The following is a 26952-nucleotide window of genomic DNA, read 5'->3' as shown; positions in this document are numbered from 1 at the left end:
CAACTGCCAAGGATACATCGAGCAGGCCCAGCAGATGATGCCCTGGTGGGTCTGACTGACCAATGAAATGTAGAAGTACCGTTCAAGTATCCACTTTGGCGAGCGAAATGACCCACTTAACGCGTGTCTTTTCGCGTTCAGACGCGTCTTGAACGCGTCGCTTCCGCACTTCACAAGTTCACATCTGGGCTACCGTTGACCATCGGCCATCGTATGTCTGATTTTTTTCTCCCCTTCCTCTCAGCACTCCAAGTCGTGAAAGTTCCCACAGCTCTCGCACGGATCGCACTCAAATCAGTTTCATCCGTCGTCTCTTTTTTCTTGGAACACTCCACGCACTCCTCCCCCCCCACCGATGCGCCGTCGCTTCTCTCTCTCCCTCTCAACTTGGGTTGGACGGACGTCACCGCCCACAATTGCCAATTTGTGATGCCAATGAGTCGCTTCCCGCCTGTCACACTCACCTCGATTTTCACCGGCCAAATCCAACGCTTCACCTCGTGCTCACCTACTATCCGTACTCCGTACTCAAACTCCTAATTACCGGCTCAACCAAGATTGACAGCCCATCTAAGAATATTATTTCAAAAACACGACCAGGCCGAGTGTTCGCTCACTTATCCGACTTTCGTCACGTCTTACACTCTCCTCCGTCATCGGTGCGACTTTCGAGTCAAATGGCACTCTTCTGAGGACGCTTTCTCGTTCATTGGCCATCATTTAGTCTTCATCTTCGACCATCCCCAACACTCATTATCCACTTTGTGGCTTGCTCAACGCTCAATCGCTGCACTTCGAGGCTCTGTTCGTCCCAAGAACGACACTCCCGGCATACATTAATTAAGCCTGCCGGCTGCAGACGCAGAAACCAGCCTCCCTTCTTTCCTTGCCCCGGTCGTAGACGACCGAGCGCAAATCGCCGCACAGGCTGTGGCCAGGAGAACCACCATCCACAAGTTCGCACCAACAAGCACCGCAGACGCAGGGCAAACGCGCCCTACCCAAGACGAGATAGCGAGCACGAAGCTGCTGCACGCACATCCAGCTCCGGCAGCATCGTCTGGTCTCTTGTCTCACTGCCCCACAAACCGAGCGGCCTGATAGTCTCGACCGTCTCTCTGTGAGTCTCTTTGAGGCTTGAGCAGCTTGCCATTGTCTATCCGGACTCCCAATCTGCTTTGTTCACTCGACTGTCGTCTCGTCCGTTGCATCAGCCCGTCTACGATTGAGCCCTACTAGTCGTGGCTTGAGCTTCTCGTTCGCGGCATCTGCTACATCCTCTGCGTCGTCCGACACCCAAGAAAGACCAGTCGTCTTGTTGGTGTTGTTGAGTTCTCCGTCACCAAGTATCCTTACTTCGGTGGCCTGCATCGGCTGCTTGTCTTGACCAACCCAATACCTAGTCCGGCGCGCTTCCCAGACTTCACGCGCGGCGTACCTTGCTTTGCAGCTGGCGAACGAACGAATCAACCAACGGGAGCCCGAAGCTATTGCTTTGCTTTGCTTCCATCGCTCCTTTCGGACTCTGCACCCTCGTCGCTCGCTGCTTCGTCATTCGCCGTACCTGCACTCCTGTTGTGTCCATCAAATAGCTACACCAAACGAACGACACAGTGTATCTGGAGTACATACGACTACTGCAGTCGCCAAACCCCATTTCGCACGCCGCCTCTCATTTCACTCAAACTTCAAAGTAGCTTCTTCTCCAGGATTCCTTGCGAAGAAGAGAGATCGGGTTTGGACAACTTACAAGCCACGACTTCAACCGGGCCCAGTCCCAGTGGCAGACGGGGCAGACGATCCTCAGTCTCCTCCTTCAACAAGGCGCTTCCCACCTCGCGCATCTCACCGCACATTGCATCCTCAGGGTCTCTCGGCGCAAAACGAGACTACGCTCACCCTAGACTCCACTCTGCCACATGCGCTGGCGAGCTTCTGGACCTGTCTCGAGCCGCTACTGGTGTGTCCGTCAGTCACAAACGCTCCACTGTCACTCGCCTTGGACGGCTTGACTAGGTTCCCTTGGGTTTAGCCTAGGTGGGGGATTCTAGCGTGCTCAACCGCTGTGCGACTGCAACCCGTGGACCTTGGACGCCCTCCCCCGGTCACCACGCTCTGCTGCTGCACCGACTGCAACTGCAGGACTGCACGGGGGTTCAAGCGAGCAGTGTGTGAAGTTTGGTTCACCTCAACTTTGGCTTGGTGAGGTACTTTTCGGTGTTCGAGGGCCTGTCGACCTTTTTCACTGCAACCCTCAGGCACGAGCACAGGCTCAGGCGCAGGCACAGGTCTCTTCCCATTCGTACCTATCCTGCCAGGACCAGAGGTGTTCTCTGTTCTCCCGCCCTGTCCCGGCTCCTCGAGCAAGGTTCGCGCCACCCGCTCTTTCTTCTCCACCCCGCCCACCATCGCTGGACCTTGCCATACATACCACACCGGTCCGCCTCAGCCCAAGCCTGTCCGAACTTCCTCCTCCCACCTTTCTCTTCAACCACAGTCGTTCCTTTTCGCAAACACCAGCCGTCCTCCGGTGGTGGGGGTTGCGCGCTTTCGATTTTCCCCCGATAAGCCCATACCTAATCACGAGCCATTCGCCAGTAAACAAGACGAAGAATCATTCCGTCCGTCTGGCTCGTCGCGACGACCTATTTCCTTGATCCTACCTATCTACAGTATTGCGACGACGATTCCCGGCCGTCCAGACGACCCATCCACGAATATCATAACACGAAGCGACACTTGCGACGAAATTTACCACGATTACCAAGACAACGTTTTCTTTTTCTCTATTCCACTCGACCAATGTTTTGACGAGAAAGCGGTGTTGAATCGCACGACCCTCGAATCCAGCCGAGGCCGTCGCATACCTGATTGCAATTGACTGAGCGCTCCATACCAGCTACAGGATCTACATTGGTTAAGCAGTACACGACCTAGGTAGTGTGTTGGACATATTTTGTGTTGCACACTAAGTATCGCGCCCATTCTGCGCGACAGCCGTTGAGGTCAATCGAAGCCCTTTGAGGCTCAGGGACGTTACCACGCGCTCAAATATCACTTTGTCTCAAATTTGCCGCCACAAGAACAATCGGAGGACCACGTCGCCTTTGTCCTTGGAGAGACGTTCGCCAAACGGCTTAGAAATCGCGAGGCCTACCTGCCGCTAGCATTTTTCCAAGAGGTCGCGACATTCCTCGCCTCTTTAACTCCGCCAACATGAACCCTCAACATTCCGGAGCGGCGACACTGCCCAAAGGCTTTCGCTTCCATGACCCGGATCAGCAAAATCCCAAAACACCGGAGCCTTCCGCCATGGACGAGGAGCTTCAGCCACCATCGCCGCCGCGTCCGCGGTTGAGACTGAAAAGGCGCGTCGCATCCAACTTGAACGCTCCAACGACGCACTTCCTCGCGTCAGTTGCTGCCGCCGACGTCCCGATTCCCAGCATCGAAGAGCCCGAGTCGGCTGGTCCGGACACGCAAACACAATTTTCCAGCATGACGTACCCGGTCATTCACAATCTCAATGACTTGAACGAGCTCGCCTTACATAAACTTCGCGGAAGGCGTTTTTCTCCACCCAAGACGCCAGCACCTGGCGCCGCTCCCTCACTATCCCCTAGACGGTATCCCAACTGGTCCATCGACTCTGCCTTCAGTAGCGGCGAGTCTACCCCGGAATGCGAGTCCAGTCGGCCATCTACCGCACGGTCCACGCAAACCAGCGCTTCCCTCTTCAGTCGCTTCTCCCTCGCATCAGAAGACCTGCAGTGCATCAGCCCAGAAACTGACGCGTCGGACCATGTCAAACACTCATTCTTCGACGCTGTTGAAGAGCCTACCGAACATTCTGCCTCATCCAAACCAAAGGCAAAGAGGAGAAAGGCCCCTTGGACGAAGGCAATGAGTGACCACCTCTGGGCTACCTACCTTACTTATTTACAGGACCCCAAGGTCACGCCGTTCCGTACCGCTAAGAGTGGCGTGCCACCTCACGGGGTTTGTCTTCGCGTTGCGAGGGAAGCGAAGCGAAGCTGGAGAGGTCCCAAGGGTGGAAGAAAGTCTCTCAACCCCAAGAGCGGAAGCAGCACTCCTACTATCGAGACCTGCACCTTTCTCCAGTGGCCGCACACTTGCGCTTCCACCCGAGCTCACTTGAGAGACCTTTGCAAGCTCAAAGCCGCTTCATCATCGGCCCGCACCAGCAAGTTCCTCGCCAACAGCCCGACACCTTTCGGCAGAACGGCCGCGCGATTCTGGAACCGAAGATCCACACCGGCCCGGTCCCCATCCGTCTTCTCAGCTCACGATATGACCATGTCGCTTACTCTGAGCACTTCAGAAGCCATGCAGCCTCAGGGTCCTTTGGCGCAACTTACCAAGTCGGAACCCGAACCTCCTGCTCAAGAATCAATGACCGAGCCATTCCCACTATTCCCCATGGAGTTTTCTAAGGCGGATGCTCCTCTCGAAGACCGCCCGCGACTGGGGACACCTTTCATGGCCAACAGCTACGGGCCCAGCTCAACAGGTGCGCTGGCTGCTGCTGTCTCTTCGGTACCTCAAAGACAGAACCAAAGTCTTGGCCATAGGCGCACGTTGCAGTCGCCGGCGCGTCTGACCAGAAGTCGATCGAACACGCAAAAGCGAGTTGGCCGACCCAGACAAGCATCTCATGAACCGCGCAAGACCAAGCGACCCAGTCTTGTTTCCGACCTCTGGACTGAGCCGATGCCTTCCGAGAGTCTACCCAAGACACCGGTCAAACCAGAAGTCGAATTCAGCTCCACGGATAGGAACTCACACGACGACCTTTTTGTACCTCGTACAAGTCTCAGTGGGCTCTTCACAGCCCCAATGCAGATACCTGCGTCCAGGCTTCAGCCTGCCAACCTACCTGATCCCTTCTTGGCAGCACCAACCGCACCTCCTGCGAGACTCGGATCACCGTTTCCTGGAACCAAGACTAGCTTTTCCTTCCCGAATCGTTTCACACAGCCAGAAGAGTTTGATCATGGCACCATTCGCCCGTTTGCTACGATCCAGCAACAAGCCAGCGGGGATGGTGGCTCTGCTCCTCCTCGTAACCTGGCTGACCGCTTGGCTTACATTGACGAACGTCTTCGCAACTTTAGACGCCGAGACAGCAATCGCCGCCGGTCTGAATCACCTTTCTAGTGAAATATTTTCTTTGTACATGTTGCTACGCCCGTTACTCTCACGACTTATGAGTCCATGCGAGTTATCTGCTCGATACCCCTGTGGAGATACTCCTGCAAGGACATACCCCTCGACTGGTACATAGACGACAGCACGCTTTGATGATGGCCCCGATATTTCCTTGCTTCACTTCTTACGGACACATTTGCTTCACATATCGAGAGGAGGATACCCTTCCTGGCTTGGAGGACTACTTAATGGCCACTTTGCTTGAGATGGTTCGCGATGTGGATGACATCTCCTTTGTCTTTGTTCACAGCTGTCGGTTCTCCGCAGCTCGGCTTCTTATTGACGATGGACATGATGAAACGACATTCGGCAAGGACGTCGGATATTATGTACGTATCGACGACCGGGCCTCATATGGGGTTCCGGGGCGTTGTTTGAGTGGGAAACTCACCTCAAAGATGAGGCATTCAAATGGAACAGAAAAGAGAAAAAAACTCAGTGAAGAGGCAGACAAAACAGTCGTTTCTAGACAAATGGATGTGAGGCATTACTCTCTTTCCAAAGTATTGTACCTGACGTCAGGTGACGCGAATTCTTACCGAAGTTGCCTTGCTTTGACGTATCTTTCATCGATGATCTCAAATACCTAGCCTCCCCCATACGGCATGGAGACGTTTTCGAACCGATCCTATGCGGGGGAGGCGAGGGAAATACGAGATGTCTTGCCCCTCACCTAGAGCCAAGACGCCAGAGGAGTGATGGATTGACGCTACGTGAAGTGGACGACGCCTCTAGAGTGACTGAAAGCAGCCAGGCATTTCGACGAACGACATGTTGGATCCGTAAGAAAGCCATTGCGCTGTCTGGCTGTCTGAAGGACTGGAAGGTGGAGATATTCTTGGCCTCTGTACCTTGTGATTTGAAGACAGTAGAGAATGAGTTCAGCAGTAGAGGGAGGAGGGAGACAAGCGATGATCGGAATTGTGTCTTTGGCCTTGCAAATTCATGACGAGGTTTGTTGGTGAGAGGAGACGAACGTCATGGCTGGCGGGGTGGAAGGATTTTTGCCAAAGTTTCGACACTGGCTCTCGGGGCCGAATTATCCAGCCGAGATTCACGTGCCGCTCGTGTCTGGGCGGTACCTGGAGCATGCACGCGAGTCGGGGAATGTGCGTTTGGATTGAGGTACGGGATATGGTGCGGGTGCTCGGTGATAAGATGCCGATGTTTCGTTTCAAGGGGGGGCTTAATGATACATACTGGGCCGATTTCCGAAGGTATCGTGAGTGATACCGCTCGATTGGAGAAGACTGATGTTGGGATGCGAATTAGCGCGTGTACGTGGAATTCGATATCGGATTCTTGTGAGATTTCGATGAGCGGTTGAGGAATGTGGAATGAGAAACGGTGTGGTTCTACACGAGGAAGAGGATGGTCATTTGCGTTCCTTCAATGTCGGGAATTGACTACGCAGTATGGCAAATCTGGCAAGGAAAAAGGTGCCTGCTTCACTGCGTCTCGGCCGAGTGTCCCGTGCTGGAATTCGCCAATGGTTCATCGTGAGAGCTGCTCAGTCCCCTGCGTGCTTTAGGCATGTCCCGGCGTCCCGATGTCCCGGGGAATGTGAAGGGAAACAATTGCATTCGGATCTCCGGCGAGACCTTTTTTTTTTTTTTCGATACTTTTCAAAAGAGTCTCTCTTACCTTTGGGTTTCTCGAGGCTATGCCTTGCGGAAAGCCTGCGTTGGTCGCGGAAAGACTGGAGGCCATCATATCGTCGTCTTCGCTTTCGCATTGGAAAAAAAAGTAGTGTCTTCCCCTCCCTCGTGGAGGAAGTTGTTGGAATGTCGGCAAACTTTGAAGGGGCCGTCCCTATAGCGCCTCCACGTGTTCGGGCTGGCTGCGCGGCTGCTTCCAAAGGCTCCCCCCTTCGTCTCGGTTTGTTTCAATAAGGCCCTTGGTTTCATTTCGTACAATCCCGGGCTGGAGGGATTCTCGTAGGAACGAGGGAGTGTCCGCCATGGAAAGACTCATGTAATGATATGGCTGCTCATTATCAACATGGCCGCAGTCTGTGGCAGATGAAGAATTTGAACAACTACTTTCAGAAGTCGTAAGTGTACCGAGTGGAAAAGAGATACACCACCTGCGCTTACAACGCGGGACCCGAACGATCCGGACCACGCGAGCGCCCCGGCGTCCGAGCCTCGGGCTCCAAATGGTCCTGATGGTCTAAGTACCTACCCTCCGACATTATGCTACTCCTTTTGAGAGCTCTAAGGCATCTATCTGCAGTGCCCCGCGCGCGCGCGCGCGCGCGTCCAAACACGCCTGACAAACGTCTACAATGGGAATTGGCGTCGGTGATAGGGTTTCTCCCCTCTTGTAGGCTTTTAAGCTTCAAGACCGACAGGTCCGCCATGTTGGCGTTGGCAGCTCCGGGGGAACAAGAAGAAACGCGCCGTCTTTGGCGCTAGCTCACACGCACCGGCGACGGACTCGATCCTTGCTCGCCAAATGTGTAAATGAGCGATGGTGTATACGCCTTCTCTTAGAGCAGGGCATCTCTTCTGTTGGTTCGAATTGCATAGATTATGTTACTCGATCTGTCCATTGAGCACTTGGCTGTCATGAGCAAGTCAACGATATAATCATTACGTGCCGCCTGATCTTGGAAGATCGTCAGAGAGCACGCTAAAGATGTGGCTCTTCCTCTTTCCCCAGACTTTGGATCAGCACATGATGTCGAGATGTGCGGAGCTTTAGTATCATGGTCTGATGTATCCAGCCAACTAGTTACACGTGAGACTAGCTGGAACTGTGTGATTTTTACTCTTCTTGCTAAATTCTGACAGGGCAGGTCACTGCATTGCCAAATTGCTTATTGAATCCCCAAAGATCCTTTCGTCGGGCGGGTTTACATGCTGTCTGTCTCTCTCGATCGGTGCCAGCGTCACAATGTCCTGGCCGCAGCCAAACGGATCTCTTGCAAGAAGCTGCGCCGCTTCTCCAAATCACACTCTCCATACTCAAGTCCCTTCTTTGACTCCACTCCCCGGATGCCACCGGAGAGGCTCAGCAAAGCTGTCCCCAAGTGGTACGCCCGGCTTTGGTGCTGCTGACGGCGGCGGCGTAGACCACGCGAGGAGGACGGGGATTGGGGAACGGAAGACGGACATATCGGCCGGTGACTAGGTATGCAGTGTGTCCATACCGGCAACAATGGACTTTGTCTCTCTTCCGAACCCCTGTTGCTAGCTGTCGGTCTCCCTGGGTTTGGTTCAAGTCGCGGCTCGGCGCAGCAGTCGGGCGAGGAGAAAGATGTCATTGACGTTCCGAGACTATGTTCCATCACGCATTTGTCTGGCCTGGCTGCTACTTACTCTTCCTTCATCCAATCCAAAGACTTGCATTATCCGAGGCCTACTCCGGAATGGAAGAGTTGCGCTTTAAAACAGGACGTTGGACTGGCGGGGCTGACATTCCGAGCCATTCAGGCGCAAACGCTCCCTAGCACTTGCGCATGCGCTGGTTCCATAGAAAGCCGGCCGATGAGGTGACCTCAACTCCAAGTTAACCCGTCTCTAATGTCAAGGCGCCAAACATTCTTGTCCGTAACCTCACGATCTTTCGAAACCAACACTCAACTCTCGAGAATACCCACCTCCAGACAAGGGACATAATTGGGACATGGGCCGGAAGAGAGACGGGGGGCTTCAGGTCCAGGGAATACGAAAATAAAATGATCTCCATGCTATTTTAGCTCGGGACTCCCACAACTCTCTCTGCCTGTCCACTCTGACATGGAATGAAGGAATCCGCCATCCCGCGTAAACTACCCTAACTCCAAGGGCTAAAAGAAGTGAAGAAGAAAGATCGTCACTACTTTCGCACGCTATGCTCGTATTTACCACTGAGAAATGCCCCCCCCCCGTCTAGCCCCATAAGGCCAACGAGAGCTCATTTCCCATTACCAAAAAAGGCCTCCCAAAAAAGTTGGGGAAGACCTCTCTTGCGGATGGATACTAGCCCGTTTTCAGCTAGGTAAGGGGACTTTGCGTCCGTTCAGATCCAGGCAATTTCGCAGAACAACGTGAATCCATATGGCACATGACATGAGCTCCCAACTTGGACCCTCGTAGCTTCGTCCGGACGGAAGCCTCTGCGCCGGCGGCGGACGATGGGGGATGAGAGAGGACAGACATGAAAGGGCCCGGCGGATCAATGTACGCAGACGGCAGACGGAGGCAGGGGACTAGCGCAGACGCATCTTCTCCGTTCGTCAAAGTGCTTACTGCGTGAGGAGCCAACTGAGCTGCGAGACGTTGCGATGCGTCTTCCAGTCTTGATAACTCAATTAACTCTGTAAAGCTTCCCCCGATAAATTCGTAAATGGTTCATCCATCAACACGCTTACAGCCCTTGTCCAGTGCTCAAGAGGACGGCTCACTGAAGATCCTGAACGAACCCAAGAGGATGGGAAGACGTGTGGGTTCATCCAACCTACAGCTCGGGTCTGTCGCGTGCGCGCAACCCGGCGCGCGCGTGTAAGTGCGCTGTCCGCGCATTCAAGCCAGAACCCTGCGCTGACAGTCCACCCAGTCCCGAGGGAAACACAAAAAGAGAAACGAACGTAGGGGAGGGAGCCTGGAGGATGGGTAGGATCCGTCATGACGGTATTGATCCGCCGAAAGCCAAGACGTCCCTCTCCCCAAAGAAAGAAGATCCCACGAGCTACCCTAATTTAGCACCTTAATTCAAATTCAGGCTCTGCCCTTGTCTGCACGCGTCGAAGCTGGGATTGGATCTCTGGGATTAGGGGGTGATGAGGCCCTGGAGCTTCGCTGCGCAAAAAGGAACAAGACGACGTGAACGGGAGCCCGTGGTCTTGGCTTAATGGCTCCCCTCCAGGGCTGAGCCTCTCTCTCTCTCTATTCCTAATTCCTGTATACCTCTCGTGCTGCTTTCTCCTTCGATCGTCAGTCAGCCTAGCTTTCTTGTCATCCCTTGCCTGATAATGTAGCATTCATCCGGGGCATTTTAGGTACCCAGAAATGCACCACCGCATCCGTCGACCTATTCATTTCTCACGGTGTACGCAGGCCAATACATATTCAAGTTTCCCAAAATCGAACAACAGGGCCGTCCAATGTCTGTCAAAGACATTTCATAGTCCCACCAGTGTAAAACCAAAACCAAAACCAAACCAAACACTGGCAGTAATACCCCGAACCTTCCACGAACTTGACACAACCCGTGATCCGAACGAACCCCAAAAACCTTGTCCTAAATAGGAAATTGAGAACAAGAAACTGGAAACGGCCAGCACCGAGCAAGCTGGGTGTGAATCCGAGGAAACCACTCTGTCCGTACAGCTCCAATCCCAGCAGGTAATAATCGTGAGCTGATACCTAGGTACGCAGTAATACCTCTCGATCCAAAGGTCTGCCTTACACCGCACTAAAACAAAAACTGTCGTCTGCCTAGAAAGCTGTGCACCCGCGCCTCCCCGTCCCCAGACTCCCCCGGGCTCCCCCCTGCTCGCCGGACCTTAACATTCTGGCATTGTACCTCTGTCCCAATGTCACTTTTTCCCCTTGGCTCTTCGCCCCGTGGTACCCCCCTTGGCACGAACCGAACCACGCCTCGTTCGTTTCTTTCCTACTTAGGTAAGGGATATCGAATACACATGTTCCGGGAACGGGGGGAATTCACTATCCAGTAGGTAACCCCATCATCATCTGCATCATCGCCCCTTACGTACCCTACAGAAAGAAACGAAAGGAGGGGGGTCATCGGGGGAAAGGGATGGGGGAAACTGCAAGGGATGCTGATGACGGACTGTGGAACCTGAGCTTTCGCCTGGGAGGTACGGGAATCAATACAGGGGACACACAGCAAAAGAGACAGGCATGCGGACACAAGACAGAAACACAACCGAAAGCAAAGTCACTAAAACTTCGCTCTGTCAGCGTCAGCGCCGTCGCGGGGAAGCAACCAAAACGCAAACCGAAAAGAAGCCCAAAGCGGCGTCAGACCCGGGTGTCACAAGTCCGCTCGGGAATGGGGGGAGAAGGGGGGGAGGAGAAACGTACAATACCTCGCTAACTCAGAGACTTACACTTTGAACACCTTAGAGTGCAGCAGTGTGTACTTTCGTACCTGGTCTGATGACCCGGACAAGCAGAAAAAAAGAAGAGCGAGACCAAGCTTTTTGCAACCAAAAGGTAACCAAAGGGTTCTGAGCAGCACAAAAAAGCTTCCCTTTCTAACTAACCCCTGTACCACACCACCACCAAGAACGCCCGGCTGCCTACATGGTACCTAACCCAGATCAGAGCACAAAAGTCAAAGTCGGGATTGGGTGCGTCCAGAGTTATAATATCGTGTCAGACCGCACCACCCGTTCCCCTCCTGCCCCTTCCTCCCGTCCTTCCGTCCTCTTGAACCTGGATCTTGGCTTTATTCTTATCCTTTTCGTCATTCCTCTTGAACGACTCTTGTGCTTTCTTCCGTAATACGACATAACGACGACGACGGTTGTGTTCCCACTGGTGCTCGGATAGTGTGTACTCGACTTACATCCCACCTCCACGGATAACCTGGACCCCTTCCTCAAATCACCGCCGATCATCCAACCAACCGGTACCCTCTCACCTACTCAGTACACCGGTTTAACTTTTTATTACCGGCTCGTGGGAAACAGTCACAGCTTAGAATAGGGGATCGAAAGAGAAAGACAAAAGTTCCAGCAAAAGACATCTAGTGTCTTGTTCTTATTTGGAAAAAAGTAATCCAGGATATCCATCCCCCCCTACTGGGTAGTTGAATATGTACATTCAAAAAAATATGGCTCGTCCCAGCATCATCGTCTCCATGCTCGTCCTCTCGCTCTCCGGAACCGCGTTCGGCAGAGCGAGCTTCTTCGGCAAACAGCAACAACACGACGCAATGACGGATTGCGCGCGCGTCAATGCCCCGACCTCCTTGACCTGGCTCTTGCAAGATCAACCCTTCGAACAGGAGGATCCGTCCGCCTTTTTCTACGTCAACCAAGATATTGACGCGTCAGGTAGGACCTCTTCTTTTTCTTTTTTTGGTGCTTTTTTTTAAAAAATTTCTTGCCTTTTTTGGGTTGGCAAATATGCCTCTCTGGTGTATGATTTCCCTGACAAAGGAGATTCTGAATGAATGAATGAATGTACTCAAACGGTTCTCTTTTATAGGAAATAAGGCGAACAGAGTCGCGCAACTCGTCACGTTTGGCGGCGTCCAGGGGCAACAGGAATCGACCGAGTGCCGCCTCCTCTTCACCATGCCCGAGGACTCGGAAAGCTGGGAGCTGATCCAGCGCGAGGGCGCCACCACGATGCGCGTCTTCCGCGTCCCCAGCTACGAAGGGGACGATTCCGTACGACAGAAGCAGAATCTTCTGAGCACCGTCCTGGTCAAGCCTGGAACGCAGTCTATCGACCTCGGCCAGTGCGACGGCAGCGGTAGCTTCGTTTTTGAGCTTGCCGACGCGGGACGCAGTCGCGTCGCCTTCCGCCAGGCATCGAAGCCGAAAGACGGTTTCGGTGTCTTCATGGCTCATGGATGCCCGGTCCCTAGAAGGACCGAGTCCGAGGACCTGTGAAGAGGAAGAGGTTATTTCGAATGACGAGTTGAAGAATTAGAATTTTGGTGTGTGTCTTTATAAGTTTGGTTTTCCGCCGAACTAGACGGGGCACCCTCCACCCGTGGAGGTTGGCGATGTTCACAGTCCATTTAAAACACCTGCGCGGTGTAAGGTATCCGCTCTCGGCGGAAAGGTGGTTGTGGTATCCGCATATCGCGACGGGAATGGCCACGGCTTGGTTCTGGGGCGACCTCCATTACCAACGGCACAAGCAGAAAGTTATCCAGCTCCCTGCTGGCCGTGGTGTGAGGACATCTACGCTCGCCAACGGCAGCCCGATGGCTGTGGAATGAGCATTGCCGGAAACCGAACTGGCGCTCTTCGTTACGAAGCTTGTTAGCCGGGATGCGCAGTTGAGGGTTCTTGATGCGTGTGTCCAGCTTGCTCGACTTCATTTTGCGCAGGTGCGAGGTGAACTCGGTAGCGAAGTCGGGGAAGCGTTCAAACATCTCCTGAAACCTTTCGAGCCCGCCATCGTCCTTCACGATTGACGACGAACCTCCAGCAACGGACCAGGCCACCATCGCTACGGTCCACCTCCGAATTCGCATCGAAGACTCGGCATCGCACTGGCCGTAAACGTATTGGACGAAGCGAGGTGTGACATCCCAGTCGCAGCGGAGGTAGATGTCTTGCAAGGCATCAATCGCGAGGTCTTGCAGGTGATGCAGATCGAGCCGAGCAGCGAAGATGTGAAGGCGGACCAGAGCCCAGTGAAGTCGTTGGCACGGTACGCCAGGGGCATCACTGACGAGAGTGATCATCTCGTCGAGGTGTCTGCGGAAGCCGTCTCTTTGATGCAGCCATACTACGAAGAGCTCGAACATGGAGGCGGATTCGTTGGGAAGGCGGATAGTCGACTTTTGTTGCGGCAACCATACCGGCACTGGTGTCTGGTTCGGCGTCACCTTGACGCCAGCTGGTGTAGCGTCCAGCTGATCCTCGAAAAAAGGGGCAGCGTTGCTGAGCTTCTGCTTGTTGATACGGAATTCCTTCATCTTCTCGCCTCGACCGACGAATACGCGCGCCAGGTTATCATCTTCGTGTGATGATCTGTGAAAGAGAAGGTTAGACCAGGTTGAGGGTCATTGACGTATTGCAGGAGACTTACACATTTGACGCCGATGGTCTGTGGAAGATGCCCTGTGGTCTAGTCATTGGTGCCATTGTGAAGATAGTGTTCCAGCACTTGGTATAAGAGCCAGCTCTGGACGAGAAAGTAAAGTAGATGAAAGTACTAGAAAATTTGAAGAATCCAGAAAACCCAGAGCATACTAATAATGAAAGGCCGTTGACTTCGTTTGTTCCTTTGACTCTCCCAGAGAGCTTGAGAAGAGAAAAGAGAGAGCTCACCAGAACTAGTCCTAGATGGATCTGAGGACGCTCTTCATTATCAATTGCTCCAAGTCTGGATGCAACTTTGGCAGGGTAGAGGTGCCGCAGATATGGGGAACTACATGGTCACACACGAGCTTCCCTAACACCATGGCCCCTGTGTCGTCTGCCAAGTGCAGTGTGTGAATAAGCTTATACGTGATAATTGTTGTTAAGCCAGTTTCAGAAAGGAGGGTATAAGGGTGTGGCTGGCTCGGTGCTCAGCCAGGGCTTTGCTGGGGCTTGTCGGGAGTTGCTGGGACTCTTGCTGCATCTTCAGCTTAACAGAATGCTGATATGGAGCAGCGATTCACGTCAAAGACGAGATGATGCTGCTTGGGATGGTAGGGGTGTTGGTTTCAAACGTCATTGTCAAACGCACTGAGTGCATTGGTGTGGGAGTCGTGCCGCGCGAAGTGCTCCCTCAACTGCCTCAGGCGACAGGGTTGTTGGCTGTGTTCTCGTGGGACACGGCTGTAGCGGAAGCTTGGGGCATCTTAGCCGTGGCTGATATAGGACCGGGGTGCGGTGCTTGGATGCAGTTCTTGACGTTCCCGCCGAGCCCTGTCATGAACTGTCTCGTCTGTGCAGGCGATCTCCTACTTACACCTGGCTCGGAGTCGCAATCAAAGGTTTGGCGAGATTTTTTTGGTAAGTCAAGGTGCTCGATAATCTCTCAAGCTACCCTCAGACAGTGCAACGATGGTTTCTTGATCTCCTATTTTTGGTGGCGTCGTCCTTTTTTTATATACACGGCAAAAAAAGGCAGTTCAACTGATGCCTTGGGATGAGCGTCTTGTGTCGGATGAAAACATGAGGCGTCTTGAATCGTCGTTTCCTTGTCATTTGTGGCCAGTAAACAAGCTAGACAAGCCCACAAGAAGGATCATGTTTCGGTGCCACCCATTATCCCGGACTGTCGCGCGGGGAATACTCGCTCTGGTAGGCTCATCGCGATTGCTTAACCCTGTTGAACTTGGCTAGTGATCGTGGCTGAAGGCATCGCCAGCCAGCGTCATTGCAAAGGGGGACACTGCAATGGCCCAAAGCACTAGCTTTCGTAGCTGGCATTGACGGCATTCCAAGCTCGAGGAATCAAAAGATGACTGCGCCGCCGCGTTGTTGCATTCCAAGACCCAAGTGTCCGTCTGATGCTGCTTGGATCGTCGAGGCAGTGCAACGCGGGCGGGAAAATCCTGCTGCTCATGGAGGAGAAAGACGGGATGCTAAGGCCCGGGCACCTATATCGCTACCATGGGACGTTTGGTTTCAGTCGTGGAGTTGAGAGTCTGGAAGAGGTTATGGAAAAAGTGAAGGCCCGTATAATACGAGGTGCAGAGTCGGAGACTTGAAACTGGGTCTCGGCCGGATTCGACGCTAGGCGACCCGCGAAAAAGAGTCTAAAAAGTCTCCTTGAGCCCGCTGCCCTTGGTAAGGGGGCCAAGGAGGCTTGCTTGGTCGAGCACAGGGCATATTGTGGCCAGGCCGGGCGGCAGCGTTGGAGGCGGTGCCCATTGAAAAGCCCGGCCATTCTCAACCTGCAATATCGGCGCGTGCTGGCTCCGATGTACGGGTATGGAGAGGTGGGGGTTGGCGGTAGGGGTTTGAGAATTCGAGATTCGAGAATGAGACCCCGACCCGTAACAAGAGGAAGAACCGGGAGCCAGGGTAGTTCGCTGGGAGGGTTTTGCGCGGATTTTTCTGCGTGCTCCATGCTTCCAGTCTCCTGCTCCAGTGTGCTCCAACCTGCTCCAGTGAAAAGAGCCTAGAGGCAGGCCATAGACCCAGTTGGCAGTCGGTGCCATTCGTGCCAGTCACCCAGAGGTCCCAGACTGACTGACTGGATCCTGGATCTTTTTTTGCCGCCGATCACGCCATTGCGGACTGCCCCAGAATCGAAAAATGCGTTGATGGCGGCCGTGTGAAGGCCCCACGCCGCTCTGATGTTAGCGGATGAGCAGCGTTGGTGATCACGAAATAGTCGACGTCGGAAGCTTCAACTGCTTCTACGACTATCAAAGCGAGCGACACGATTGTCGGTCCAGACTGGCATAGTCTGTCTTGAATCTTGGTGCATCGAGGGAGGCCGTTATAAGAAGCGGTGACGAGTGGCGGCTGATTCACTATTGGCTACCGTTGTCGAGGAAAAAGAAACAATGCGAGAGCTAGAACAGCTTCGAGGCGGTCTCGACGTTTGACCTGCAATTGCCGTCATGGCCTCAGTTGAAGGAGGAAAGACTCGTCCAATCGAGGGAGACAGTTGACGCGTGAGGGTGAGACATTGATTGACAGAAGTAGACAACTCAGGAATGCAACATGCATCAGTTTCTCAACAGAGCAAGACAAGGTGACAACTCAGCGCAGCTAGTGAAGCCGCGAGAGTCGAGAAGGGGTCGTCAACACCGGTGAGGATGTCCATGGAATCCGAGGCGGAGGTTCCTGAAGCGCGCAGAGCTCAACACGCTCGAGTAAGGTCACCCTAGCACGTCTCCGACAAGCAGCTTCAAGCAAGGGGAAGAAAAAAAGGTGCGGCGGCTCCAGTAAGGCGGTGGGTTGAGCGAATGAAAAGAGATGATAGCGACAAAAATGGGACCAGGCAAGCTCGAGTGGATTACTTTCGTACCTGAGGCAAAGCATCGAGCGCGCACGTGCCGCGGGCAGCATCGAGCACGATAAGCCCAAGGCGTTAAGGTAAGAAGATGAGAAAACGTTCTTTCCCTCAGGCTCGAATTTCTATACGTACCGACGGATATTCTCAACTTCTCACGACAGACAGGCAGGCACAGCAGGCACGCACGCCGCACGAGCAGGAACGAGCAGGCACGCAGGCTGGAGGTGCATTCCCCGACTTCCCACACCGCCCTTCCATATCGAGGCAGGTCCCCTGCGTTCCTGCCGCACTCCAGTAGGATTCAGCCAATAGGGAAACGTCTGCCCCTCCTTCTTGAGTTTCTTGTGCTCGCAGGTTCCCGTCTTATTGTTTTGACTTTGGGTTGCTATTCTCACATTTGCCAAACTTGTCATGTACATGGACAATCTCAACTTGCCTTTTTGCCCTGCCCTAAAGCGCTTACCTTAGCTCAGGCAATGTTGGAGTTGTCGTCTCATGCATCAACAGGCACGTACAGCCAGTAGTCTCAGATTCTAGACCATTCGGGCCATTATCCTCAGGCACACCGACGCAATGGGTGAACAAGCGAGGGAGGCACGGCACGTCAGCTTGCAAAATGGAAGGCAGAAGAAGATGATAATCATTCAACGCAGCGCAACGCAAAGTGACGGTGACAACTCGGGTCCAGTCTTACTGTGTACGTTGCCTCTCAGGTGCGGAACCGAGGGGCACTAACAGAGAACAATGGGTGGCTCGTGTGTTGCCGCTGGGAACTCCTAGTCAAACACGATAGCTACTGATAGCTCACGGTAAGGTAGTGACATTGTTCAATTGTTGTACCCCGCCATCAGCAGCCCAGAAATGTTTCTTGCTTGGGTGGATGCGTCCAAAGACCTTTCCCCAATCGAGTCTCCAGCTTCACGCCACGCTGCATTCTCAGGGCGTGTCAGAGGGCAGTATCTCAAGGGCAATCTGCGACAACCCCTCCTTCCCTTGCAAAACTACCCCACCTTAACGCTAAGGGACCATGGTGGGAAAAGAATTCTCGCCTCATTTTTTTTTCTTTCCTGGGCAAGCACCAGGCATACGCAATGGAGGGGTAGGTAGGAACGACCATGATACCACCATTGACCATACTAGGCAGAGGAGGGAGGAGCTTAGAAAGTTAGGAAGGAAGGAAAGGAAAGGAAAGGAAAGGAAATCGAGGGAGAGGCATAGGCAGAAAATTCGTAAATCAAGCAGATAGAGACAAAATCACCGGGTCAATGGCTGATCGTAGGGTATCCGTAGTGTGTACCTTATGTCTCCGTAAGGTCTCCGTATGGTGGGAAAAGGGAAAAGGGAAATCCCAAAGGGAACCAAAGGGAAACAGAAGATCCAAAGCCGACTTCGCTCTCAATTGACTGGACCCGGGACCCGTCACCCCAGCCACTGAGCTTCCATTGCTGTGCTGTTGCTCCCCTCCTCATCTTCCGTCGTACCTTCGCACGCAATTGCCCAATTCACCGACCGACTCGGCCACCTACCTGGTAGAGTTTTTTTTTTTTTTTCTCACCCTCCTCGCCTGTCCGTCCGACTACTTCTATTAACCCCTCCTCCGCCTTCTTCCCATCCGTTTCACTCTTCCCTTCTTCCTCCTCCCCTCCTCAACCGACCTGTCTTCCAAATTCTTTCTTCCTTACCTTGCTTCTTGTCGGCGAGGTAATTTTACACAACGCACATTTCAGTCACATTTGAATACTTTGCACAGACAAGCAACAGCATTCAAGATGGTTCAGTCATCGGTCCTTGGTTTCCCCCGCATGGGTGTGAACCGTGACCTCAAGAAGGCCAACGAGGCCTACTGGGGCGGCAAGCTCTCCCGCGATGAGCTCCTCGCTGAGGGCAAGAGACTTCGTCTTGCTCACTGGCAGATCCAGAAGGATGCCGGTGTCGACATCATTCCCAGCAACGACTTTGCTCACTACGACCACGTCCTCGACCACATTCAGCTCTTCAACGTACGTGACTCACGTCCCCCCCTCCTACATCCATGACAATACCACATAGAATCACAAGCTTACGAAACAAACAGGCTGTCCCTCCCCGTTATGCCGAGACCAAGCTCGAGCCCATTGACGAGTACTTCGCCATGGGCCGTGGCCACCAGAAGGATGGCATCGACGTTCCCTCTCTGGTAAGCCCCGCCCCCGCCCCCGCTCAAACAATTGAGCTGTTGGCAAAAACCGACACAGAAAAAAAATCCAAAAAAGCTTGGACCATGTGCTAATGGGTCCATCAACAGGAAATGGTCAAGTGGTTTGACTCCAACTACCACTACGTTAAGCCTACCCTTCAGGATGGCCAGACCTTCAAGCTCGCTTCCGACCCCAAGCCCGTTCGCGAGTTCAACGAGGCCAAGGCCGCTGGCATCACCACCCGCCCCGTCCTTCTCGGACCCGTCTCCTTCCTCCACCTCGGCAAGCCCGACCGTGGCCAGTCCGTTGACCCCATCTCCCTCCTCGACAAGCTCGTCCCCGTCTACGTCGAGCTCCTGAAGCAGCTCAAGGCTGCCGGTGCCGAGACCGTCCAGATTGACGAGCCCATCCTGGTCTACGACCTTCCCCAGAAGTCCAAGGACGCCTTCAAGCCCGCCTACGAGCAGCTTGTTGGTGCTGGCCTCCCCAACCTTGTCCTTGCCACCTACTTCGGTGACATCGTCCACAACTTCGATGTTCTCCCCGCCATCAGCAACGTCTACGGTCTCCACGTCGACCTTGTCCGCAACCCTGAGCAGCTCGGCCCCGTCCTCGAGAAGCTCGGCCCCAAGCAGATCTTCTCTGCCGGTGTCGTCGACGGCCGTAACATCTGGAAGACCAACTTCCAGCGTGCCATTGACACCGTCAAGCAGGCCATCGCCAAGGTCGGCGAGGACCGTGTCATCGTCTCCACCTCCAGCTCCCTCCTCCACACCCCCCACACTCTCGCCTCCGAGAAGAAGCTCCCCGAGGAGGTCTACCGCTGGTTCTCCTTTGCCTCCGAGAAGGCCTCTGAGGTTGCCACCATTGCTAAGGCCATCACCGATGCTGCCTCCGTCCAGGCCAAGCTCGATGAGAACGCCAAGGACATCCAGTCCCGCGCCACCTCTGCCCGCACCAACGACCCCAACGTCAAGAAGCGCCAGTCTGAGGTCACTGAGGCCATGCACAACCGCAAGTCTGAGTTCCCTACCCGTATTGAGGCTCAGCGCAAGCACCTGAAGCTTCCCCTCTTCCCCACCACCACCATCGGCTCCTTCCCCCAGACCAAGGAGATCCGTATCCAGCGCAACAAGTTCACCAAGGGCGAGATCACTGCCCAAGAGTACGAGAAGTTCATCGAGAAGGAGATTGAGGAGACCATCAAGATCCAGAACGAGCTTGACCTGGACGTCCTCGTCCACGGTGAGCCCGAGCGTAACGACATGGTCCAGTACTTCGGTGAGCGCATGGACGGTTACGTCTTCACCACCCACGCCTGGGTTCAGTCTTACGGCTCTCGCTGCGTCCGTCCCCCCATCGTTGTCGGTGATATCTCTCGCCGCAACAACGAGCCCATGACCGTCAAGGAGTCCAAGTACGCCGCTGCCAACTCTGCTCGCCCCATGAAGGGCATGCTTACCGGCCCCATCACCTGCTTGCGCTGGTCTTTCCCCCGTGACGACGTTCACCAGTCCGTCCAGGCCCAGCAGCTTGCTCTGGCCCTCCGCGACGAGGTCGTCGACCTCGAGGCCGCTGGCATCTACGTCATCCAGGTCGATGAGCCCGCCCTCCGTGAGGGTCTTCCCCTCCGCACCGGCTCCGAGCGTGAGGCTTACCTCAAGTGGGCCGTCGACTCCTTCAAGCTGTCGACCGCCGGTGTTGAGGACTCCACCCAGATTCACTCCCACTTCTGCTACTCCGAGTTCCAGGACTTCTTCCACGCCATTGCCGCGCTGGATGCCGATGTCCTGTCCATCGAGAACAGCAAGTCTGACGCCAAGCTCCTCCGTGTCTTCGAGGACAAGGCCTACCCCCGCCACATCGGACCTGGTGTCTACGACATCCACTCCCCCCGTGTTCCCTCAGAGGAGGAGATCAAGACCCGCATCGAGGAGATGCTTAACAACGGTCTTCGCCCTGAGCAGCTCTGGATCAACCCCGACTGCGGTCTGAAGACCCGCCAGTGGGCTGAGACCAAGGCCGCTCTGGTCAACATGGTCAACGCTGCCAAGTACTTCCGCCAGAAGTACTCCAACTAAGTTTGGGCAGTTGATGCGGTGTACATGAGTGTGATTTAGGTGTTGGGTGGGATCGATAAGTCTTTTCAACAGACAATGACGTGGCAATACCCGCGGGGATGACCGGAAAAACAGGGGAAGGTTACGGGCAAATTCAACATAGGCGTTCTTTTTTCAACACATCTCCACGGCGTTTTGCAAGCGGGTTTGGGACTCAGGGAAAAGTAAGGAATTCAACAGATACCGCTTTCAGGGATGGGTCCTGAACGGATATAGACTCAAAGAGCCCCTTAACGGGCCATGGTCTAATGTAGTATGTTCATGAATACATGAAATTGCAAGGTTCAAACACTCTCGTCGCACTCTCGTACTATGGTGATTGTGTAAGGTAGCAGAAGGAATGTGGCACAATTGAAGCCATTCCGACAGACGAATACTGGGCTACCGAGTTTGGGGTCGTTGCCAACGGGTTTGTGGGTGACATGAGCAAGGGACGTCGGTTTTACCTACAGGCATAAGCATTCGGATGCGACCTGGGGCGCTGTACTTGGTCGCATGTCCTAGTCAATAGTGACACTTTGCAAAGTTGAAACCCCCGCTGCCGGGTGAGCTAGTCTTTGCAGAAGGCTTCGAGAAAGAAACGGCGCTTCATTAACCAGAAACTCGGCTCGCTACTTGGCGAGGGCCGGTAAGGGGAGAGGGATAGAGGGGTAGGTTGGGGTGGTGTTGGACGGCTGCCGATTCGGTGCCACGGAGAGGAAGGGGAGGGGGGAACAAGTCGGAATGACGCCACTCGGGGTGGACCCACTCCGGACTAAGGCCGTTTTCGATTCAAACTTATTCCCGTCCAACAGGAAGGAGCGAGGTGAGGACCTGCAGAGTGCAGCAGGACTGACGCATGGCATTCTGCAATTACTCAGCAAGCATAAGATGACTTCATTGAGGAAAGAGCAACATACCTACTAAAATTCAATCGCTGTTCAGAAGGTGGGCTTTAGGGCGTCTTGGTAGGGCGTTTCGTCGGATAAGGTAGGAAACACCGCGGGCTTTGAGATGGACGCACTTTAGACCGCGCTGATAAATCGACTTTGTTGCTAAACATGTTGCTTCAATAGACACCCCCACTGTCCTGGAGCATTGAGCCTAGAGATAGAGGTTTCGATCCAATAGCCGTTTGATTTGTTGCTCGCCATGCTCCATATCGCCTTCTAGATGCCGAGGTGTTTGTTACCAACCGACCTTACCCTGCCCACTGCCCGCATCGACAGCTTTACAAATCAGGACAAGTCTCACTCGACTGCTGTGACGACACGGAATATAGGTTCCCGGGGTTCGATCCGGCGCTTTTAGCCTTGTAGATAAAACCCCTTGACGACCCTTCTCAGATCTGTCTTTCTGCCCGCTTGCCTGTCAACAGTTCATCAACTCGAAACCACTGGCCAAACGTCCCACCCCCTCCGCTTCCAAACGAAGCATCGCCAGAAAACGCCGCAAAACACGGCACCTTATCCCCGCACAACCACCCTCGTCTCTGGTCTCCTCTACCCAGGCAAAAGAACATTAACCCCCCGGACGACGACCATGACCGGCACCGCCAACAAGGCCGCCCCAGGCGTGCCGTTTTACACCCCGGCCCAGGAGCCCCCCGCCGGCACCCCCGTCGACGTCCCCGCCGCCCCGACGCTCTTCCAGCCCCTCCAGATCCGCGACCTGACCCTCAACAACCGCATCTGGGTCTCGCCCATGTGCCAGTACTCCGCCGACAATGGCCACATGACGGACTACCACCTCGTCCACCTAGGCCAGTTCGCCCTGCACGGCGCGGCGCTGACCATCATCGAGGCCACGGGCGTCGAGGCCCGCGGCCGCATCTCCCCTGAGGACGTCGGTCTGTGGCAGGACTCCCAGGTCGCGCCGCTGAAGCGCGTGGTTGATTTCATCCATTCACAGAACCAGGCTGTGGGGATCCAGCTTGCTCATGCCGGCCGCAAGGCGAGCACTTTGGCGCCGTGGATTACGGAGACCAAGGGCAAAGCTCTTGCGCTGGAGAGCGAGGGCGGGTGGCCTGATGACTGTGTTGCGCCGAGCTCGATTCCGTTTACCGAAGGATGGGCTACGCCACGGGAGTTGACTGTTGAGGAAATTCAGGGCGTGGTGAAGGCCTTTGCCGAGTCTGCGAAGAGGGCTGTCGAGGCGGGTGTCGATGTCATTGAGATTCACGGCGCGCACGGCTACTTGATTACGCAGTTCCTCTCTCCTCTGACCAACGTAAGTTCTGACCCCCCATAATGAGATAATGCGGCACAGAAAATACTAACATAACTCCAGCAACGCACCGACAAGTACGGCGGCAGCTTCGAGAACCGCACCCGCATCCTCTTCGAAGTCATCAAGGCCGTCCGCGACGTCATCCCGTCCGGCATGCCGCTCTTCCTGCGCATCTCGGCGACGGAGTGGATGGAGTACGACGGCAAGCCCTCGTGGGTGGTCGAGGACTCCATCAAGCTCGCCAAGCTCCTCCCCGAAGCCGGCGTCGATCTGCTCGACGTCTCCTCCGGCGGCAACAACGAGGCGCAAAAGATTGAGATCTCGCCGTACTACCAGGTCAGCATCGCGGGCAAGATCCGCGAGGCGCTGGCCGCGGAGGGGAAGAAGCTGTTCATCGGCGCCGTGGGCATGATTTCGAGCGGCGAGATGGCGCGGAGCATCGTGCAGGCCCGGGGCTCTGGTTCCGCGGAGGCGAATGGGCATAATGGTGTTGATCAGGGGAATGCGGCGACGCTGGAGGTGGACGAGGAGCACGGGCAGGTGACGCAGGCGGACGCGGTGTTTGTGGCGAGGCAGTTTTTGCGGGAGCCGAATTTCGTGTATAAGATTGCGGACGAGATTGGGGTGAGGATTAAGTGGGCGAATCAGTACCACCGGGCGCCGCGGAGGAAGCATTGACTACATGGTCGGAAGAAGGAGGGCGCGAAGCTCTGATATTAGAAGGAAAATTGATGATGCAAGGGGGTATAGATAAGAGACGAGATGAGGAAATAGTAGTCTGCGTAGAACCCAGACAAGACAGATATATAGACCACCGCCTCGAGGTTGAGAGAGAAGCATCCAGTAGATGGACGCTGAGTCTTGATAGATGGCTAGACTTTTGAGAGTCCTGGAATCGATTTTGAGTAATTTACACGATTCCTGCTCGTTGATTTTGAAGTGTCTCATAAAACTTGAGCCCATCTGCCTCTGAAAGTTTTATCCCAGCGATTGATGGAAAGATAACCCTGGTCAAGGGGTCTTGGCACCTCGATAGAATCTTGTTAGAGTGTTGATAAGTCGCAATTGGTTTGATCTACTTAATCCATGATTGAAATGAGTGACCGTGTGCGGCAGACATTTTGAGGCGACCTTGTGCTGACAGCGAATGGCGACGAACATGTTGTCCTTGTTGATAAAGTGACTATATCTGGTATAGGAACCTCTTTCATCAACTTGCATATAGTACGTTCATCTTCTTTCACGACTTATTATGTCGCCTTTGTTCGGTTGCGAATACGTCAAGGACCATCAACTACGCTTAACAAAAACGATTGGAATAAACGTATTTTATTTAAAGAGATAGTTTGAATAAGTCTTTAATTCAAATATATATCCTTGGTGTTTACTCATCTCGCCCATTCGATTCGTTAACGAATACGTTGACGAGAACCGCCCATGCTTCATAGAGAGAAGAGGGTGTAGCTAATTGAACATCTAGGTACGTTATGTGGCTCCTCTTTGGTCACCAGGAGAATAAAAAACAATCAGGAGGCCCATTCGTGGATGGTCACATCGCAGACGCGATTGTGGTACTCTCGGTATATGAGCCGTCGGTGTTTCTGATCTGGACTCAACGTTATGTGATAGTCTAAGACGCTGTACGGAGGAACCTGGTACCTTCCTTATGCCCGGCAGTTAAGAAGCATTGTCTCCAATAATTTATGGCTGCCTTTTACATCCGCTCGATGAGCAATAGGTTTTCTTGTATAAATACTAAGCCTGCACCTCTAGCTTCTCTTTACCTTGACTCCTTGAAAGGAGAGCCCATACATAGCCTGGAGGAGATGAGCAAAACATGGCAACAACGTACCTAACGTCACAGAGGGATTCAGGTAGTTGAAGACTGAAGCTCACCGCCACGATTACGGTTGAGGAACTTGAAGTACACTACGGACTATTTGAGACTCTATTGTATTTAATATCTGAAAACAACTTAGAACTCTGGCAATATCGTGCCAACCTTGTGCTTCGCCGCCAACTCGAGAATGACCTTGCCCAGAGACAAGTCCATGATACCAATACCGACACTCTTGTACACAATCAACCCCTTCTCAAGCCACTCCCGCAGCAACCCCGCCTCACCCTCATCCGCCTTGCGAAGCTTGTCAGTAAACTCACCCACCTCGACAATCTTCTCAGCGGGGATCTTGGCCTCCACCACTTCGCCAGCCTCCAAGAAACACGCCTCGCGGCTGTCTACAAAGATGACGCCGTCCTTCTTGGCCCCGCCCCCAGCGGAAGTGAAGGCTCCGAGAGGCGTGTCGACGACAGCGCGGAGGAATTCCGGATCAAGCTCCTTCATGTTGAGCTTGTACGATCCGATGGCCGAGATATACCGCGCCTTGGCCGAGCCGCGCTCCGAGGTCAGCCACTCGGCCGGGAATATGCGCTGCGTGGACGGCGTGGTGCAGAAGATGACGTCGCTTTCTTCCACGGCGGAGCGCAGCTCGGCGTTGCCTGGTGCGCTGTCCGGTGTCGCTTCAGTGACGGTGAAGGTCACCGAGTCGGTGTTGCCCACTCCGCTGGCCTTGCTCATGGCCTGAAGCCGCTCGATGAGCTTCGCCGGGCGCTCCTTTGAGCGGTTCACGATGGTGATGGTCTTGATGTCCTTCCCGCGGAGGACGAGAGCTAGTCGAAGATGCCACAGCGCCTGCTTACCGGCGCCAAAGACTACGATGTTTGCCGTCGCCTGGCGGTACCTATACAGCAAGATAGAGCCGAGCGAGGTCCGGAACGCCGTGAGTTCCTCGGCGTTGATGATCCCTACAGCCTTGCCGGTGCCGTCGCAGATCGTGAGGACGCAGCGGAGGTCGGTAGTCGCAGAGTTGGGCGGCGGGAGGCCCACGATCTTGACGGACATGCCGCCTTCCATCGTGGCCGGCATGAAGAGGCCGGTGGTGCCGTCGGGCCTGACGACGGCGGCGCGGTGGGGCTGGTACTGCGCTTCGGGGCCGACGGAATAGGAGAGGAATGCGTCGGTGAGGACGTCGGACATTAGGGCCACGTCTTCTGGGCCGAAGCCCTGGAAGAGCTGCTTGACGTTGTTGTCTGAGAGGACTGTGAAGGCCATGTTGGTTGCGGATGCGATGGACTGTCAATGAGTGATTGCTTGAGAATTCGAGAAGAGAGTAATTCTTTCTGATGGTCCTCTGTCAAACGAATCCTCGAATCTTCTTCTGTTAGAAAGAAAGAACTGAAAAGGCCTTGGGTGAAGTAGTACGAGTCTCGGTCCGGACGGGAGTAAGCCGGTGACGCTCCGATAGTTTTGTACTGTGGGGATCCCGATCGGTCCCCTGTCTCCGTGGCCCGATCTCGGATGCCTCGCCTCGGCGCCTCGGCGTGGCCTCCCTTCGGGATGACCTGCCGGTTCGAACGCATAAGCCGTCTCTGCCCGCAATTTTGCAGCATCGTATTCAATGCGAAATGTCTGCGAAAATAAGCAGCATCAGTCAAACCATCCGACCTATTCATTCCCTCTTTTTTTGCATCTCGAGAATAGTCATTTAGGCGATTCATGATGTCTTGCTGTTGGACTCTCAGCCATGCAAGCCACCTAATCAGGCAAAAAGCTAC

General features: G+C 54.2%; 6 protein-coding genes across 6 annotated transcripts; 4 read left to right on the top strand and 2 right to left on the bottom strand.

Annotated features, from left to right (window-relative positions):
* Positions 1–1948: 1948 nt before the first annotated feature.
* HER10_EVM0003916 (uncharacterized protein) lies at positions 1949–5679 on the top strand. Its single transcript, XM_035473577.1, has one exon. The coding sequence runs from the start codon at positions 3217–3219 to the stop codon at positions 5176–5178; it is 1962 nt and encodes a 653-aa protein (XP_035334839.1). The 5' UTR covers positions 1949–3216; the 3' UTR covers positions 5179–5679.
* A 5903-nt stretch (positions 5680–11582) lies between these two features.
* HER10_EVM0004913 (uncharacterized protein) lies at positions 11583–16701 on the top strand. The gene is made up of 2 exons (XM_035474541.1): positions 11583–12241; positions 12396–16701. Exons 1-2 carry the CDS (start codon positions 12001–12003, stop codon positions 12803–12805), a joined length of 651 nt encoding a protein of 216 aa, XP_035334907.1. The 5' UTR covers positions 11583–12000; the 3' UTR covers positions 12806–16701.
* On the bottom strand, positions 12937–14014 carry HER10_EVM0001550 (uncharacterized protein; the record flags this gene model as incomplete). The annotated part of the gene is made up of 2 exons (XM_035471294.1): positions 12937–13900; positions 13959–14014. 2 exons carry the CDS (start codon positions 14012–14014, stop codon positions 12937–12939), a joined length of 1020 nt encoding a protein of 339 aa, XP_035334651.1.
* A 1562-nt stretch (positions 16702–18263) lies between the features above and the next one.
* Positions 18264–21415, top strand: HER10_EVM0002805 (5-methyltetrahydropteroyltriglutamate-homocysteine S-methyltransferase). Its single transcript, XM_035472500.1, has 3 exons — positions 18264–18832; positions 18907–19008; positions 19117–21415. The coding sequence occupies exons 1-3, from the start codon at positions 18602–18604 to the stop codon at positions 21088–21090; spliced, it is 2307 nt and encodes a 768-aa protein (XP_035334752.1). The 5' UTR covers positions 18264–18601; the 3' UTR covers positions 21091–21415.
* A 643-nt stretch (positions 21416–22058) lies between these two features.
* On the top strand, positions 22059–24387 carry HER10_EVM0004779 (NADH:flavin oxidoreductase/NADH oxidase). The gene is made up of 2 exons (XM_035474412.1): positions 22059–23337; positions 23398–24387. Exons 1-2 carry the CDS (start codon positions 22651–22653, stop codon positions 24013–24015), a joined length of 1305 nt encoding a protein of 434 aa, XP_035334894.1. The 5' UTR covers positions 22059–22650; the 3' UTR covers positions 24016–24387.
* A 925-nt stretch (positions 24388–25312) lies between these two features.
* Positions 25313–26449, bottom strand: HER10_EVM0013408 (shikimate/quinate 5-dehydrogenase; the record flags this gene model as incomplete). The annotated part of the gene is made up of 4 exons (XM_035482767.1): positions 25313–25525; positions 25589–25918; positions 25967–26068; positions 26147–26449. The coding sequence occupies 4 exons, from the start codon at positions 26447–26449 to the stop codon at positions 25313–25315; spliced, it is 948 nt and encodes a 315-aa protein (XP_035335531.1).
* Positions 26450–26952: the final 503 nt, after the last annotated feature.

Source organism: Colletotrichum scovillei, assembly GCF_011075155.1.
Source record: "Colletotrichum scovillei strain TJNH1 chromosome Unknown Contig00004, whole genome shotgun sequence".
NCBI classification, from domain to species: domain Eukaryota; kingdom Fungi; phylum Ascomycota; class Sordariomycetes; order Glomerellales; family Glomerellaceae; genus Colletotrichum; species Colletotrichum scovillei.
This window is presented reverse-complemented; position numbering and strand designations above follow the sequence as displayed.

What these genes read in the sequence shown, in the direction of transcription:
- HER10_EVM0003916 (XM_035473577.1), top strand. Translation starts at nt 3,217, where the DNA reads ATGAACCCTCAACATTCCGGAGCGGCGACACTGCCCAAAGGCTTTCGC.
- HER10_EVM0004913 (XM_035474541.1), top strand. Translation starts at nt 12,001, where the DNA reads ATGTACATTCAAAAAAATATGGCTCGTCCCAGCATCATCGTCTCCATG. An exon ending in CCAAGATATTGACGCGTCAG is followed by an intron (nt 12,242 to 12,395) that starts GTAGGACCTCTT and finishes TCTCTTTTATAG; the next exon opens with GAAATAAGGCGAACAGAGTC.
- HER10_EVM0004779 (XM_035474412.1), top strand. Translation starts at nt 22,651, where the DNA reads ATGACCGGCACCGCCAACAAGGCCGCCCCAGGCGTGCCGTTTTACACC. An exon ending in TCCTCTCTCCTCTGACCAAC is followed by an intron (nt 23,338 to 23,397) that starts GTAAGTTCTGAC and finishes ACATAACTCCAG; the next exon opens with CAACGCACCGACAAGTACGG.
- HER10_EVM0002805 (XM_035472500.1), top strand. Translation starts at nt 18,602, where the DNA reads ATGGTTCAGTCATCGGTCCTTGGTTTCCCCCGCATGGGTGTGAACCGT. An exon ending in ACCACATTCAGCTCTTCAAC is followed by an intron (nt 18,833 to 18,906) that starts GTACGTGACTCA and finishes CGAAACAAACAG; the next exon opens with GCTGTCCCTCCCCGTTATGC. An exon ending in GCATCGACGTTCCCTCTCTG is followed by an intron (nt 19,009 to 19,116) that starts GTAAGCCCCGCC and finishes GTCCATCAACAG; the next exon opens with GAAATGGTCAAGTGGTTTGA.